This window comes from Musca domestica, unplaced genomic scaffold (genome assembly GCF_030504385.1).
Source record: "Musca domestica strain aabys unplaced genomic scaffold, Musca_domestica.polishedcontigs.V.1.1 16, whole genome shotgun sequence".
Lineage (NCBI taxonomy): Eukaryota > Metazoa > Arthropoda > Insecta > Diptera > Muscidae > Musca > Musca domestica.
In genome coordinates, this window is record NW_026712219.1 from 13,357,660 (window position 1) to 13,375,374 (window position 17,715).

General features: G+C 39.7%; 1 protein-coding gene across 1 annotated transcript in view; it reads left to right on the plus strand.

Annotated features, from left to right (window-relative positions):
• LOC101900537 (uncharacterized) overlaps positions 1-17,715 on the plus strand; it is a 223,396-nt gene that overhangs the window by 170,585 nt on the left and 35,096 nt on the right. The window contains exons 5-7 of the mRNA XM_005179455.4: positions 8,823-8,939; positions 9,212-10,241; positions 17,127-17,230. Coding sequence (XP_005179512.1) covers positions 8,823-8,939; positions 9,212-10,241; positions 17,127-17,230 — 1,251 coding nt within the window. The remainder of the gene's footprint in view (positions 1-8,822; positions 8,940-9,211; positions 10,242-17,126; positions 17,231-17,715) is intronic.

The window sequence follows — 17,715 nt, forward strand, 5'->3', positions numbered from 1 at the left end:
GAGGGTCTTTGTAAAGCTACTGAGGAGCCAAGGAGTCTACATATTGACAAGCTGCTAGTGTATGAACTCATAAAGGACCAGGGAGTCTATCCATATTCAGTTTGCTCAAATACCTGCGGGTCTATTTACTGATGAGTTCTTAAAATGCCTTTAAGGCAAGCAGTCTAAATCCAGGCCAGCTTATAAAAGACGTGGAATCTTGCAGACCACTGAATCCATTTAGATTAGCTGAATTGGATTCTTTTTCTCCTCCAGATATCAATTTTGATCTCCGTTCTTAGAATATGCTTTACTTACAAGTTCCGTTCTCACTCAAAAACGTCTATCTCTGCAATTCAGCAATAATATCTCTTCCGCTCTTTTGTTGTCTTTATTTTGTTATTTTGGTTCTACATTTGCATCTTTTTAAATGGAATTGACTCCTTTTTATGCCTTCCACATTTTAAACGTTCTTCCGTTACGGCAAACATTTAAATAATAACTTTACGTTCCGTTACGTGCTACGTGTTTAAATTAAATCGAACAAATTAATTTTCTCTGGAGCATCTTGAAATGGTCCACAAACCCAGTGCCGTCGTGTCGGAGCGGTGGCAATGCTGCAGGCTGCGGATGTATGTCACAACCGTTGTTGTCGTTATTGTTCAGTCAGATGCAGGAAACAGAAGTGTGACGAGCCACAGTTTCAGCAGCAGGTTGCCAGCCAGCCTGCCATCCAGTCGTCCAACGAACAATACGAACGACATCAGTCGGAGACAGGAGTTTTGCATCATTAATCTCCACACAGAGATAGTGATGTTGTTCTCTCCTCCGTCTTCTTCTTCCTCCTGCTCCACCTTGTTGTTGGACAACTGGCATTGTCATTTATCACCGAGTCTGTCCTTCGACCGAATGTTGTGCATCGAACAAAGTCTGCCTGGAGTTAAACTAATTCTGCAAGAACAACATTACCACCACCGGCACCTGATTCTTCTTTTTGTGCAATCCGCCCACTTGGTCCAATGATGGATTCCTTGATACAGACAAACCGACAGACTTACAGACATTTCTTTGTTTGGCCTTTGACTGTCAAAGATTACAAGAGGACATGTGTTACAGATTTCATTTCATTTCGGAGAGGGATGAGGTGATGTTTCTTAACTTTGGATACACCTGCTCGGTCTCGAGGGTTGTGTGTGTGGCGGGGGGAAGTGGTTTTTCCAATAGATACAAATACAGATACCGAAGACAAAAACGGAATACAAAATATGGATAAGTTTCATTGTAAATGGACACCTGTCAAAAAACACATACTCATCCACACACACACACATAGACATAGACATAGACAGACACGTGTGTCACTGTGTGTGGGAGTTTGTCTATTTGACATGTAGGTTAAATGAATCGTGATGGATTTAATTATTTAATCCACAATCCAATATGGAAAAGGGGGAGGGTGGATAATTATATAGATATAAGTCATTAAATTGGGGTATACATCCAACGAAATCTGATTAATAAGGGAAAAGGGGTGGGAATGATTTTCCTCAAAATCGAAAACGATTTCAATGTCAATTAAAATAAATTCGACAAAATTGGTTCGTGGTTTTGAAGGTATGGAAAACCCAACTTCGCATTGTGGTGAGACGAAAAAACTGCAACCAACTTCATTTCTAAGCCACTTGTCCGACAGCTGTTAAAATTTTTCCAGTGACAGCTCATTATATTGTTTACAAGCGCACAAAAGCATTTTGGTGAGAATTTTCCAGAAATAAAATTATTCGTGATGGAATTCAAGCGTGATAGAGTGATTTCTTTATATTTGGCTGGAAGACCACAAGTGGCTATCGTTAGAACTCCAGAACTTATATGTGAATAAATCTTTTAAGTCTCGTAGCATCGCTCGTTACCGTGATACTGGTAGCGTAGCCCGACGTCAAGGAAGTGGATGGAAGAAAACACCAAATGGTTCTAAAAGTGAAGAAGCGACTTGATCGAAACCCGCGAAGCAGTCTGTACTCATAGGCGAGTTGATGAGAGCGCCAGTGTATCTGTACTCATAGGCGAGCTGATGAAAGCACCAGTGTGTCTGTACTCACAGGTGAGCTGGTGAGAGCGTCGGTGAGTCTGTACTCATAGACGAGCTGGTGAGAGCGCCAGTGAATCTATACTCATAGGCGAGCAGTGGCCGAAATATGGCTCGTGAGCTGAATATATCGCAATATTCCATTCGGCAAATATTGAAAAATGAGCTCGAGGTAAAGCCATTGAAATTCCAAAAAATGCAAGAACTTACACCGCAACAGCAACAGAAAGAAAATAGACTCAAAAGAGCTAAAGAGTTGCTTCGCTTGGCCGAAGGTGGTGAATTGCCGAATTTGATTTTCTCCGATGAGAAAAAATTCGTTGTCCAGCAAACAAAATGATCGAGTTTACTTGCCAAAGAGGTCAGCTGAAAATGTGCATCTTCGTCTGTCATGGTGATGGTGTGGGCCGCCATAACAGCCGATGGTCGCTCTCAGCTCGTATTAATCGACCGTGGCATCAGAATAAATGCCTAATATTAACGCGAAAATATTCTGAAGCGTGTAATCAAGCGTTGGGAACGCAAACATTTTGGCCGCAGACCTTGGACATTCCAACAAGACTCAGCAGCATCACACTCAGCACGCGCCACCCAAGAATGGTTACAAAATGAGGTTCCTCGCTTCATTTCCAGGGCACAATGGCCACCAAAATCTCCGGATACTAATCCGTGGGACTATTGTGTCTGGAGTATTTTGGAAAGCAAGGTTGGCACTAAAAAATACCAAAGTGTCGATCACCTCAAGCAAGCGCTTCGCCGGGAATGGGCCAAAATACCACAGAGCAACATTCGGGCAGAGTGTGACGGTTTCATTGGCCGTTTGAAGGCCATAATTCGTGCCAATTGCGACAAATTCGAACAGATCTAAACTTAATCTAACATTTGATGATATTTCCGACATTTTTTGCTTTCAATCAATAAAATATAGAAAAAAAAAAATGTAAAAGATATGGCATTTGACTTTGTTGCAGTTTTTTTGTTATCTCACAGTGTACTGGTGTAGAATTTTCAAATCTCAAGTCTACAAATCAACAGTGACTCTAATGGAAAATTCCAGATTTCAAACCACAGACCCCAATAGTGACCTCAATATTTAATTTGAAGATTTCAGCTCTATTCGATCACCCCATACCATATTTAGTACTATTTAGTACTTTTCGTACAAATATAGTACACATTCCCAAAATCACTTTCATATCTCAATTTCAGATACCAACAGAGACTTCATTATCATAAATAAGGATTCCTACCCATTTCCATCACTCAATACCAAATTTAGTACCGCCTCCCAAGTAACCTCCATATCTCAACCCACCAACAGATCTCAACACCAGATACCAAGAGATTTTCACATCAAATTTGAGGATTTTAGCCTTATCCCTGCCCCCAATACCAAATTTAGTATATTTTTGTAGTTTTCGTGCCAATGTGGGACGCATTTCCAAAACCACCTCAATTTTTTCGCAACAGTCTCCAACAGAGACCACAATAGCAATTTTCGGGATTCTAACTCTATTACTTCATCCAATGCCCAATTTATCACCACTTAGTACTATTCGTACGAATTTAGTACGTATTTGCAAATCCACCACCAGATTTCAACTCCAGATACCAACCGATTCCTCAACATCAAATTTGAATATATCAGCCTTATCCCTTCCCTCAATACCAAATTTAGTACCATTAAGTACTCGTCGTACACTTGTGGTACGCATTCCGAAAACCTTCTTTTGATTTCAACCCTACCCACCAGGAGTAATCCTATCAAAACAAACATTTACAGCTCCATCCATTGTCCCAAACCCAAATCGTACCAAATTTTAGTACACCTATGTCTGGAATTTTCAAAAAAAAAAGTTAAAAAGCAGTAAGTTCGGCCGGGCCGAACTTTGAATACCCTTCACCATTTGGAACGAATTTGAAAATAAAATCCTTAAAAAATTCTGTTAAAATCTGAAAAATACCGAATATAGCCGTTATATTGGTGTCTATACGACGTGGACCCCCAGAGGTATTGTTTGTCATAAGTCATTACCAAATTCAAATTCCGAACTTGAAATAAACGGTGAATAATCTAGCTAAAACCGTCAAAATATCGTATATAGGGAGGTACCGTTATATCGGAACTGTGCGAAGCCCTGTACCAGCGTAGACAATTTTCTGTCATAGGCTGTAGCATCCATTACGATCTTCAAATACGATATTTCAAACAATTTCGGTGAGTATTGTACCTAAACTCGTCAAAATACCGAATATTGGGAGGTATTGGTATATGGAGCCTATACGAAGACCTGAACCAGCATAGACAATTTTTTGTCTTAGGCTGTAGTATCCATTTCGAACTTCAAATAGCAAATTTGAAACAATTTCCTTGAATAATGTCGCTAAAATCATCAAAATACCGAATCTCGGGAGATACCGTTATATGGGGACTATATGAACACGTGGACCTACATGGCCCATTTACAAACTTAACCTGCCTACTGGAAAAATAAACATGTGTGTAAAATTTTAGTCTTCTATCTCAATTCGTTCGAAAGATAGCGTGCTTACAACAGACAGACGGACACCGCTAAATCGACTTAGAATTTTACGCTGATGGAGAATATATATACTTTGTTGGGTATTTGACATGAATATTTCGAGGAGTTACAAACGGAATGATAATGTTAATATATAGTGGAGGGTATAAAAAGCTTTCCTACACCCCATCGGAGACCCTTATACCAAATTTCACACTTCCAACTCCATGCGTTTAACCAATAAATGGATTCCATTTTTAGTACCTTTTGGTACTTTTAGTAAACTCATGTTCGAATTTCCAAGAATCCAGCCTTATCACGCCCCTACATAGCAAATTTTTTTTTCTAAATCAGCTACTCCGTTACTCAGCACTCAACACTTTTATATAGGTGTCAGGTGCAAAAGGACGTCTTACTGAAGGGTTCTCTACTCGTCCATATCAAGGTTCCCTGTCCATTCCGCTGATCTCTATATAACGTCCTAGATCTAAGTACGTCTAGATCCAATATCGTCTTCCTGAAAAAATAACTGGCCTATACCAGAGCTCAAATTTTATCGTTTTTACTCGCGAGTAATACATACTCACGAACGGGAGTACTCGAAGAGTACAAATTTTACACGAAGTTTTTTCTCCTCGCATATTAAAAATAAAACAACGGTATGACAAAAACTAAAAGAATACTCGGCAAGGTTAGAATCAGCTCAAGCGAATTTTACTCCCACTCGAAAACTATCACAGCATACTCTCGATTTTTCGAGTGGCATAGAAAAATAAAGTATTCTAGATTTTGTGAATTTTAAGCAAATTTTTCGATCTTTTTTCTTCTATTTAATTGAATAATTGTTCGACCTGACCTTTAGCTCGAACAATTATTCAATTAATCTCGATTTCTTTTTTCGTACTCCTAGGAGTACTCCCGCTCGAATTTGAGCGAGTTTCGCTCTAGACTCGAATTTGAACGAGCATTTGGTTTCTCTGGCGTCATGAACTCGACTTTGTTGTCGCCTAGCAACTCGTCTTTGTGGAATCACTTGTCTGTGCAGAGATGATTCACTGTCCCCTTAGCCACCGCATCTACGCCTAGAATCTCTGAGCAAGGAGTTCGCCTATATTTAGATTCTCTGGGTGACAATTTCGTCTACATCTAGACCTTCAAGTCGACCAGTTCGTCTATATCTAGATTCTCTGGGCGACTAGTTCATCTATACACTGACTCTCTGGGCCATCACTTCGTCTGTATTTAGACTCCCTGTCATTCTGCTGGACTGTTTCCGACTAGTGCCCCCGGGGCGACCAACTAGTTAATGTCTAGACCATCTGGGCAACCAGCTGGTCTATGTCTAGACTCTTTTGAGCAACCCGCTCGTCTATGACTAGACTCCCTGGGCCACCAACTCGTGTATTTCTTGACTCTGGACGACAAGCTTGTCTAGGTCTTGACTCTGGTCTTATATGTGTCTTGACGACCAGTTTTTCGGTGACTAGACTACCCGGGCGACCCAAATGTTAAAGTCTAAACTCTCTTGGCAACCAAGCAGTCTATGCCTAGACTCTCTGGGCGACCAGTTCTTTAATGTCTAGACTCTCTGGTCAACCAAGCAGTCTATGCATAGACTCCCTGGGCGACCAATTCTTTAATGTCTAGACTCTCTGGACCACCAGCTCGTATATGTCTAGACTCTTTGGGCAACACACTCATATATGACTAGAGTCTCTGGACGACCAATTCGTCTATTTCTTGACTCTGGGCGACCAGCTTGTCTAAGTGTTCTGGGCTTGTCCATGTCTTGACGACCAGTTTTTCTGTGACTAGACTCTCTGGGCAACCAGGCCGCCTATGTATAGAATTTTTGAGCGCATATTTCTTTAATGTCTGGACTCTCAGGGCAAACAGCTCGTCTAGACATAGGACAACCCACACGTCTATGTCTAGACTCTATGGGGGACCAATTCTTTAATTTCAAGACCATCTGGGCAACCAGGCTGTCTTGGTCTTGACTGTGGGCTAGTATATGTCTTGACGACCAGTTTTTCTATTACTAGACTCCCCTATGTCTACACCCTCTGGGTGACCATTTCTTTAATGTCTAGACTCTCTGGGCAACTAGCTCGTCTATATCTGGACTTTCTAGAAGACCAGCAGGTCTCTATAGACTCTCTGATCAACCAGCTCTTTCTGTGAACTCTCTGACCACCAGCTCCTATCTGTGGCCTATTTTACCCACTAGATCTTCTCTAAAGAATCTCTAGTCCACCAAATCCTTTTTGTGGACTGTCTGATCCACCAGCTCCCCTCTATGAATTAGCTGGCGCCCAAACTGGTATCTATTAACACTCTGGTCCACCAGTTTTTCTATCAACCAGCTCGGCTCTGTGAACTCTCTGGCCACCAGCACCTATCTGTGTCCTATTTTACCCTCTAGATCTTCTTTAAAGAATCTCCAGTCCACCAAATCCTTTTTGTGAACTGTCTGATCCACCAGCTCCCCTCTATGAATTAGCTTGCGCCCAAACTGGTATCTAATAACACTTTGATCCACCAGTTTATCTATCAACCAACTCTTCTCTGTGAACTCTCTGACCACCAGCTCCTATCTGTGGCCTATTTTACCCACTAGATCTTCTCTAAAGAATCTCTAGTCCACCAAATCCTTTCTGTGGACTATCTGATCCACCAGCTTCCCTCTATGGATTAGCTGGCGCCCAAACTGGTATCTATTAACACTCCGGTTCACCAGTTTATCTATCACCCAGCACTTCTCTGTGAACTCTCTGACCACCAGCTCCTATCTGTGGCCTATTTTACCCTCTAGATCTTCTCTAAAGAATATCCAGTCCACCAAATCCTTTTTGTGGACTGTCTGATCCACCAGCTGCCCTCTATGAATTATGTGGCGCCCAAACTGGTATCTATTAAGACTCTGGTCCACCAGTATATCTAAGTTCTTTCCTTTATTAGTTTATCTTTTTTTGGATTGCTTCGTCTCTGGGCTACTGGCTTGACTTTATAGATTCTCTCTCTCTTTCGTGTTCTTCCCTATGGAATCTCTGGCCCCGCAAACTCGTCTCTATTTACTCTCTGATCTACCAGCTCTTCTCTGTGAACTCTCTGACCACCAGCTCCAATCTTTAGACTATCTTATCCACTAGCTCTCTATAGATTCTCTACACCACCATATCCTCTCTGTGGACTCGCCGACCCATCAGCTCCCCTATATGGATTAACTGACGCCCAAACTGGCCACCAGCTCCTATCTTTGAACTATCTTATCCACTAGCTCTTCTCTATAGATTCTCTAGACCACCACATCCTCTCTGTGGACTCTCCGACCCATCAGCTCCCCCATATGGATTAACTGACGCCCAAACTGGCCACCAGCTCCTATCTTTGAACTATCTTATCCACTAGCTCTTTTCTATAGATTCTCTAGACCACCAAATCCTTTCTGTGGACTCTCTGACCCATCAGCTCCCCTCTATGGATTAACTGGCGCCCAAACTGGCCACCAGCTCCAATCTTTAGACTATCTTATCCACTAGCTCTCTATAGATTCTCTACACCACCATATCCTCTCTGTGGACTCTCTGACCCATCAGCTCCACTTTATGGATTAGCTGGCGCCCAAACTGGTATCTACTAAGACTCTGGTCCGCCAGTATATCTAAATTATTGGGTCTAATAGCTCATCTTTTTTGGATTGCTTCGTCTCTGGGTTACTGGCTTGACTTTATAGATTCTCTCCCTCTCGAGTTCTTCCCTATGGAATCGCTGGCCCCGCAAACTCATCTCTATTTACTCTCTGGTCTACCGAACAGTTCTTCTCTATGGAATATTTGATGCACCAACACGTGCTGATGGAATCCCCTAGCCCTTAAGCTTCTCTCAATAGATCCCTTGGCCCCTTTGTCTCCATTAAGCTTGGCGCTTTAACTCTTTGGGTCACTCTCTCTCAAAATCTCTTTTTTAACGACTCCCCTTTGACTCCTTCATAAAGAATTGCCTTTGGAAACTATGAATGTATTTTTCTGACTTCTTTCCATAATCACTCCCTCTTGGCTGGCAGCTCTACGTGGTCTCACATCACTACTTTTTGTGGCAATCATTTTTTATTTCATTGTTGCTTTTGTTTTTATTGTTGGCAATGGCAATATATGATTGTAGAACATTTTTGTTGATGTCGATTTTTCATGTGATTATTTCTCATTGTTGTTGTTGTTTTTATATCTTTCTAGGACACTGTGGCCACACCAGCCCCTGCGAACAATTGTGCTATGAAATCCATGATGGCATGTACGAATGTGATTGCATCGAAGGTTATGAACTCAATAAAAATGGTTATAGCTGTCAAGGTAGGTACAATAAAATACCAAGTTGCCGGCGAAGAGGGGGTGGGGGGAGTGACGGCATGGCACACCATTATCCATATCCCTTAACTATCATTTGGATATAATTCAATTCCATGCCGGAGTATAACAACCCCATCTCCCCCTTTGATGTGTATCGTTGATATGACTTACAATCACGAACTCATGTCGCATGTGTGTATGTGTTTTTTTCTCTCTCTCTCTCTCTTTGTCTCTATTTTTCTCTTTTTTATGGTCGTGATGGATTTTTATGACAGTGATAAATTCAACGAACAGCAGTGATGGCCACAGCAAATCCGATGAAGATGTGCTGTATCAAAAAGGAGCATCGTTTAGTGCCAAATTGGCCAATGACAATGCCGACGATAACCACATAGGTAATAACCAATTGAATGGAGGCGGTGGCGGAGGAGGCAGTAGTGCGTCGGATGGTGGCCTATCATCGCCGTTCAATCGGGACTCTGATGAGGACATTATCGATGGCGATGATGAATCGTCGTATATCAGTGACGATTTGGGAGGTCTAATGGCCCAGCGCGAGAAAATCAATTCCAATGATTATTACATATCAAATGAGGGCGAAGAGGGAGAGTTAGATAGCCGGGGTATGGAGCGAGATATAAGTGAGGATGATTATGACGATGAGCCATATGAACGGCAACGGGCCACGATCACCACAACCAAGCCCATAGCCTTGATGTTGCATCGCAATCGCAAAGCACCTGCTGGAAATAAAAATCAGCCAAGATCATCGGGCCCATCGACGAGGGCAACAACTACAACCAGTGCACCATCCTCAACAACAACATCGAGCACAACAAGCACAACAACAACGGAGACGACGATGCTAACGAATGAGAATCTCGATGAACTGGATGATTATTATGCCAAGCAGGACATGTCCATTTATGATGATGTCAATAATAATCAATTAAATTTAAGGCCAATCAATCATTTAACATATCAGCAGCAACCACAACAGCAGCAACAACAACAAAAGAGACAACTGCAACAGCAACACCATCAAATGGAAGCACAAACGAACAGCAATCACCAGCAGTCGCAACAGCAACAAAAGTCGCAGCATCACAATAGCTTTAGCTATAGTAGTCAAAATAATAACAATAACAACAACAATTTATTTAAAACTGCCACAGCAGCACAAACAGCTTCGACAACAAGTTATGCAACTGCCACAAGTGGCACAAACAACAACAAACAGCAGCAACAACAACAACAAGTATCAACAAACATATCATTAAATCTAAGTTCAGCCGAAACAAACGAGTAAGTAGAAGAAGAAACGTAAACAAGTAAGTTCGGCCGGGCCGAACTTTGAATACCCTCCACCATTTGGAACGAATTTGGAAATTTTCAAAAAATTAAATCCATAATAAATTCTGTTAAAATTTTTAGAAATACCCAATATAGCCTTTATGTTGGTGTCTATACGACGTGGACCTACATAGGCATTGTTTGTCATAAGCCATTACCATATTCAAATTCGCAACTTGATATAAACGGTGAATAATGTAGCTAATATCCTCAAAATATCGTATATAGGGAGGTACCGTTATATCGGAGCTGTGCGAAGACCTGGACCAGCATAAACAATTTTCTGTCATAAGCTGTAGCATCCATTACGAACTTAAAATACGAAATCTCCAACAATTTCGGTGGGTATTGTAGCTAAACTCGTCAAAATACCGAATATCGGGAGGTACTGATATATGGGGCCTATACGAAGACCTGGACCTGCATAGACAATTTTCCGTCCTAGGCTGTAGTATCCATTACGAACTATAAATACCAAATTTGAGACAATTCCGGTTAATAATGTCGCTTAAATCATCAAAATACCGAATATCGGGAGGTAAGGGTATATGGGGGCGATACGAACCCCTGGACCTGCATAGACAATTTTCTGTCCTAGGCTTTTGTATCCATTACGAAGTCTAAATACGTAATTTAAAACAATTCCGGTGAATAATGACGCTTAAATTATCAAAATACCGAATATCGGGAGGTACGGGTATATGGGGGCTATACGAAGACGTGGACCTGCACAGATAATTTTCTGTCTTAGGCTGTAGTATCAATTTCGAACTTCAAATACCAAGTTTGAAACAACTCCGGTAAATAATGTCTCTAAAATCATCAAAATACCGAATATCGGGAGGTACTGATATATGGGGCCTATACGAACACCTGGACCTGCATAGACAATTTTCTGTCTTAGGCTGTAGCATCCATTTCAAACTTCAAATACCAAATTTGAAACAATTCCGATAAATAATGTCTCTAAAATCATCTAAATACCGAATCTCGGGAGATACCGTTATAAGGGGACTATACAAAGACGTGGACCTGCACAGATAATTTTCTGTCTTAGGCTGTAGTATCAATTTCGAACTTCAAATACTAAATTTGAAACAATTCCGGTGAATAATGACGCTAAAACCATTAAAATATCGAATATCGGGAGGTACCGTTATATGGGGCCTATACGAAGACCTGGACCTGCATAGACAATTTTCTGTCTTAGGCTGTAGCATCCATTTCAAACTTCAAATACCAAATTTTAAAGAATTCCGGTGAATAATATCGCTAAAAACATCAAAATACTGAATATCGGGAGATACCTTTATATGGGGGTTATACGAAGACGTGGACCTGCACAGACAATTTTCTGTTTTAGGCTGTGGTATCCATTACGAAATTCAAATACCAAGTTTGAAACAATTCCGGTAAATAATGTCTCTAAAATCATCAAAATACCGAATATCGGGAGGTACCGTTATATGGGGGCTATATGAAAACGTGGACTTACATAGCCCATTTACGAACTCAACCTGCCTACTGGATAAATAAACATGTGTGCAAAATTTTAGCCTTCTATCTCAATTCGTTCGAAAGATAGCGTGATTACAACAGACGGACAAACGGACATGGCTAAATCGTCTTAGAATTTTACGCTGATCAAGAATATATATATATATATATTATATATATTATATATATTTCGAGTAGTTAAAAATGGAATGACAAAATGAATATACCCTCCATAGTATGGTGGAGGGTATAAAAAGTAGAAAGAGAAGATGGAGGATAAATAAAAATTGCCTTAGTCGGCAAAATCAAATCTTTAAGACACAGCAAATTTCACAGAAGTGTAGAGCTCCCAGTTGGGTGGTAAAATATTTTAAGACCGTATATGTTTGAAAAATCATAGGAAATTCGATATTGAAATTTTGATTCCTGAGAAAATGAAACTAGGGCAGGGTGAGGCAAAATTGAGTTTTTTTTTCTGGACGAAGGCTTTAAATTTTTGAACGGCAAAAGAGTTGTTTTTTTTTTTTCTAACTTTTCCATTTTTTGTCATGTAAAGAGAACGCAATGTTTATACCCTCAGTCCTATAGCTAGAGAAGGTATATATCATTTGATACGGCCAAAACGCACCTCATCAAAATAACGGGTTTCGACCCTGGGTCTCTTTGTACCAAATCCGTTTCAGAATATTTGGAGTGGATCTAAGGGTGTCCGTCCTGAATCAAATATGCCCCAAAAGGAATTTGAAATTGGGTGTAGGAATAAGGCTGGAATCCCGATATTTATTATTAAGGTCTCTTTTGTTGTCAGCAGATTAAATATGGAGGTAGTTTTGAAAATGCGCCCTACATTTTTACAGAAAGTACTGATTACTAAATAACAGTAAATTTGGTATTGTGTAAAGGAATAAGGCAGGAATCCAAAAATTTGTTTTTTAAGGTCTCAGTTGGTATCTATGGTTAAGATATGGAGGTGGTTTTGGAAATGTGTCCTATATTTGTATAAAAGCTACTAAATGACACTAAATTTGGAATTGGGTGAAGGAATAAGGCTGGAATCCTGATATTTGTTATTTAGGTCTCTAATGTTGTCAAAAGTTAATATATGGAGGTGATTTTGGAAATGCGCCCTATATTTGTAAGAAAAACTACTTAATAATACTAAATTTGGTATTGGGTCAAGAAATAAAGTTGAAATTCCGAAATTTGTTATTTAGGTCGCAGTTGGTGTCTATGGTTAGGATATGGAAGTAAAACCGTTATTTCGGTGTGACACGTTGCGGCCGTATCAAGTGATATATCCGTCTGCCTGTTCAAACTTGGTACATCGTACCTATATTGTCAAACTTAGATCGAGTTCGGAGCTGGGCAATATGTACAGTATGGAAGGTATATTAAGTTCGGCATTGCGTTGGTAACACATCGAAATAATAATTTTAGACTAACAAAGTATATATTCTTGATCAGCGCAAAAATCTCAGACGATTTAGGCCTGTCCGTACGTCCGTCTGTCCGTCTGTTGTAGTCACGCTACAGTCAAAACGAATTAAGATAGGAAACTAAAATTTTACACAGATCAGTCTTTTGTGTGAAGGCAGGTCAAGTTCGAAGATGGGCTATATTGGTCCACGATATCGTATTGCCCCCATAAAGGGGAACCCCACGATATTTGGTATTTGCAAAATTCAAGAATTATCAATTAGAGTTCTTTGTGGGTACTTTACAGCCTGTAGGAGAATTGTTTATATATAGGTCCACAATATCCTATATCCCCCCATAAAACGGTACCTCCCTATATTCGATATTTCGATTGTTATAGCCATATTTTTCAATGGAATTGTCTGAGAATCCACATCAGAAGTTGCTTCTGAGTACTTCACCCCCTGGAAGAGAATTGTATATATAAGTCCACGATATCGTATATCCCCTATATTACGGTACCCCCCGATATTCGGAATTTTCATGATGATAGGCATATTTTTCAATGGAATTGTCTGAAAATCCACACCAGGAGTTGCTTTTGAGTACTTCACCCCCTGGAAGAGAATTGTCTATATAGGTCCACGATATCGTTTATCTCCTATATAGAGATACTCCCCGATATTCGGTAATTTATTAATTGTAGCGACAGTTTTGACCGGAATTGTACTATATGCATATGCCTGAAAATTGTCTATTGCTGGTCCACGTCTTCGCATGGGCCACATATAACGGTACCTCCCTTTATCCGGTATTTTGATGAAATTAGCAACACATTATTCAACGAAATTGTTTCATATTTCGTATTTGAAGTTCGGAATTCATACTACAGCCAATGACAAAAAAATTACTTATGCTGGTCAACGTCTTCGCATATCCCCCATATAACGAATTTCATTTAAGTGGTATTTTTCGACGGATTTTTTTTCGAAATTTTCACGATCCTTCAAAATGGTGGAGGGTATTAAAAGTTCGGTCCGGCCGAAACTTAGCTTAGTTTTGTACTTAAAAACTTAACATTAGTAAAGCCACCTGCAATAACTTCAGTCTCCACCTCTTTGTAATCACCCAATACTGTATAGAATAGAATATTCGGTACCTTATTGTAAGTCACGCACACTTTAGTACCAATTTTCAGTATCCATGTAAATATTCAGAGCATTAGTCAAACCATTATTTATCAGTATTTTTTTAGGATTCTTCGTACCCTTTTAGTACAAATATTCCTAATTTCTTTTGTTCTGAAGAATTTGAAATATCGAGTTTTTGAGAAAACCCCTAAATATCAAACAATATTTTTTTCTGCCACAGAATTTCTGCAACACGTGCAGCCTATAAAACCTACAATATTCCCCCTTTAAAAGGGTTTTTCTTTCAGTTGTTTCCTTTATTTTCCTTTTCACATGTTACACACGGATGTAACCCTGTAACCTATCGTCCATTGTGAGCACCATAAAAATGAAATTCATATTTTCCAACTTTGACCTGAGATATAATTTTATTTAAGTGGAACTAGCAGCAAAAGGTCAAAGTGCATTTAATATCGTACAGAAACACAGACACAAGCACGCACTCACTCACACACACACACACACACACACTATGATACAGTTACAAATGCCAGCACTACATAACGTTTGTCCTAAAGCAAAAATGCTTTCATAAAACTTAATTTGTTTAACTGGAATTTCAGCAGCAGCATCAGGTTTCACATTGTTTTTCTTGCTCCTCTTCATCTTCATCTTTTTTTTTTTTTTTTTTTTTTTTTTTTTGAAGCAGCAGCATCAGCAGCTGAAGAAGAAGCACAAGCAGATAAAATCTCATAATCCTCTTTTTTCATTATCATAGTTCTTAGAATTTAGCATTGTCTTTTGATTTTCTTCTTTTATTTAATTTGTTTTTATTGTTTTGGTTGTTTTTGTTGTTTGTGTGCGTGTTCTCAAAGAAGAACCACAAATATCCAATGAACTGTTCATAAAAAGAAACAGGTGAAGATTTTGAAAAAAAAAGGAAAAAACTGAAAACTGTTTACAACTTAGAACAATGAACCCTTGAACTTTGAAATGCATTTAAATATTCGTTGAAACTTATTTTTATAGCAAGATTACAAATGATAAAATTTATCGGAAAAATTAATACTCAGCCGCTGAGAATACATTATTTCTCTCTAGGAAAATTTTATCCTCAGCCGCTGAGGACAGATCCGTTTAGAAAAATTTCATCCTCAGCTGCTGAGGATAGATTTTCCGTCCAGCGAAATTTCATCCTCAGCCCCTGAGGATGAGATTTTCCGTCCAGGAAAAATTTCCTCCCCAGCCCCTGAGGATGAGATTTTCCGTCTAGAAAAAATTTCATCCTCAGCCCCTGAGGATGACATTTTCCGTCCCTGAGGATGACATTTTCCGTCTAGGAAAAATTTCATCCTCAGCCGCTGAGGATGACATTTTCCGTCTAGGAAAAATTTCATCCTCAGCCGCTGAGGATGACATTTTCCGTCTAGGAAAAATTTCATCCTCAGCCGCTGAGGATGACATTTTCCGTCTAGGAAAAATTTTCATCCTCAGCCGCTGAGGATGGCATTTTCCGTCTAGGAATATTTTCATCCTCAGCCGCTGAGGATGGCATTTTCCGTCTAGGAAAATTTTCATCCTCAGCCGCTGAGGATGGCATTTTCCGTCTAGGAAAATTTTCATCCTCAGCCGCCGAGGATGGCATTTTCCGTCTAGGAAAATTTTCATCCTCAGCCGCCGAGGATGGTATTTTCCGTCTAGGAAAATTTTCATCCTCAGCCGCCGAGGATGGCATTTTCCGTCTAGGAAAATTTTCATCCTCAGCCGCCGAGGATACAATTTTTCCGTCCAGGAATAATTGCATCCTCAGCAGCTGAGGATAGAAAAATTTTCATCCTCAGCCCCTGAGGATGGCATTTTCCGTCTAGGAAAAATTTCATCCTCAGCCCCTGAGGATGACATTTTCCGTCTAGGAAAAATTTCATCCTCAGCCCCTGAGGATGACATTTTCCGTCTAGGAAAATTTTCAACCTCAGCCCCTGTGGATGACATTTTCCGTCTGGGAAAATTGCATCCTAAGCCCCCGTGGATGACATTTTCCGTCTGGGAAAATTTCAACCTCAGCCGCTGAGGATAGATTTTCCGCCTGGGAAAAATTTCATCCTCAGCGAATTAGGATACATTTCTATCCTCATCTGCTGAGGGTAACATTTGCCGTCTAGTAAAATTTTGTTGTTGCAAAATCGTCAGGCAAAATCCCATTATTGTTGTTTTTATAAAAACAACGTTTGTTTATGAGTGGAGAACGATGGTAATGTTTACCAGGGGGTAAGGCAGGGAATACCTAGGTTTCGGAAAGAGCCACCAATCCTCATCAGTTCCCTTGTTTCTTGTCTGGGATATTCTCCCCAGAAGTTATTTAAAAAATAACTTCTATGACAAAAAACATTTTTTTACCCAATTGACGAGATCGTAAGCTCAATAGAAGAGGAACAAAAGAATTACATAAAACTAAAATTCTTTTGGAAAATCTTCTAAGTCTTACAACCGCACTTATAAACATTTACATCTGCCTTACCCCCTGGTAAACATTACCATCGTTCTCCACTCATAAACAAACGTTGTTTTTATAAAAACAACAATAATGGGATTTTGCCTGACGATTGTGCAACAACAAAATACTATGGTATCCCAAACAAGCAAGCCAAACTCTGTCTAGTAAAATTTTCATCCTCGGAATTTTTATCCTATATTTTTGGATCATATTTTCCAATTGGAAGATTTCTTCTCTTAAAAAATATATTTTTTAATTTTTCCTAAATTTAATATTTCCCTAATTTCCTTATTTTTCCAGAATTTGTAATTTAGAATGTGGAATTGATGGCATGTGTGAAAAATCGGAGGGAACGAGTAGATGTCTATGTCCGTTTGGCAAAACTGGCAACAACTGTTTGGAAGGTAAGTAAACACTCTCTTATTTTCATTAACCAGAAGTCATTCTCTTCTTCCCCTACAATACAAACCGACCTATCCGACCTCTTCTTCTTCGAAAAAAAAAAAACGAAAACACTTGTCTAATAGACTTATTTATGGCATTTTCATGATCTACCATGGAAGACAATGATTTTCACTTTATTCGGAACATTAAAATTGTCTCCTCTTAGCACCGAGAGGGCACTTACAGTGTCTTTGCCTCCTCCTTAAACAACAACCGAAATAAGAACCAAGTCACCCGGTTGCTGGCAAAAAGGCAAGTCAAGGTTGTTGTGAACACAGACATACACACGCACAACGTCAGACATACTGACATTACTTCCATGTATATGTATATATACCAAACCTTGACCATTCTACACTGGCCCTGTGTTTTATGACTTCCGCTGTCGTTTAGTTTCATTTCAGTTTCCATGGAACAGGCATGTTCATGTCATAAACATGAACTA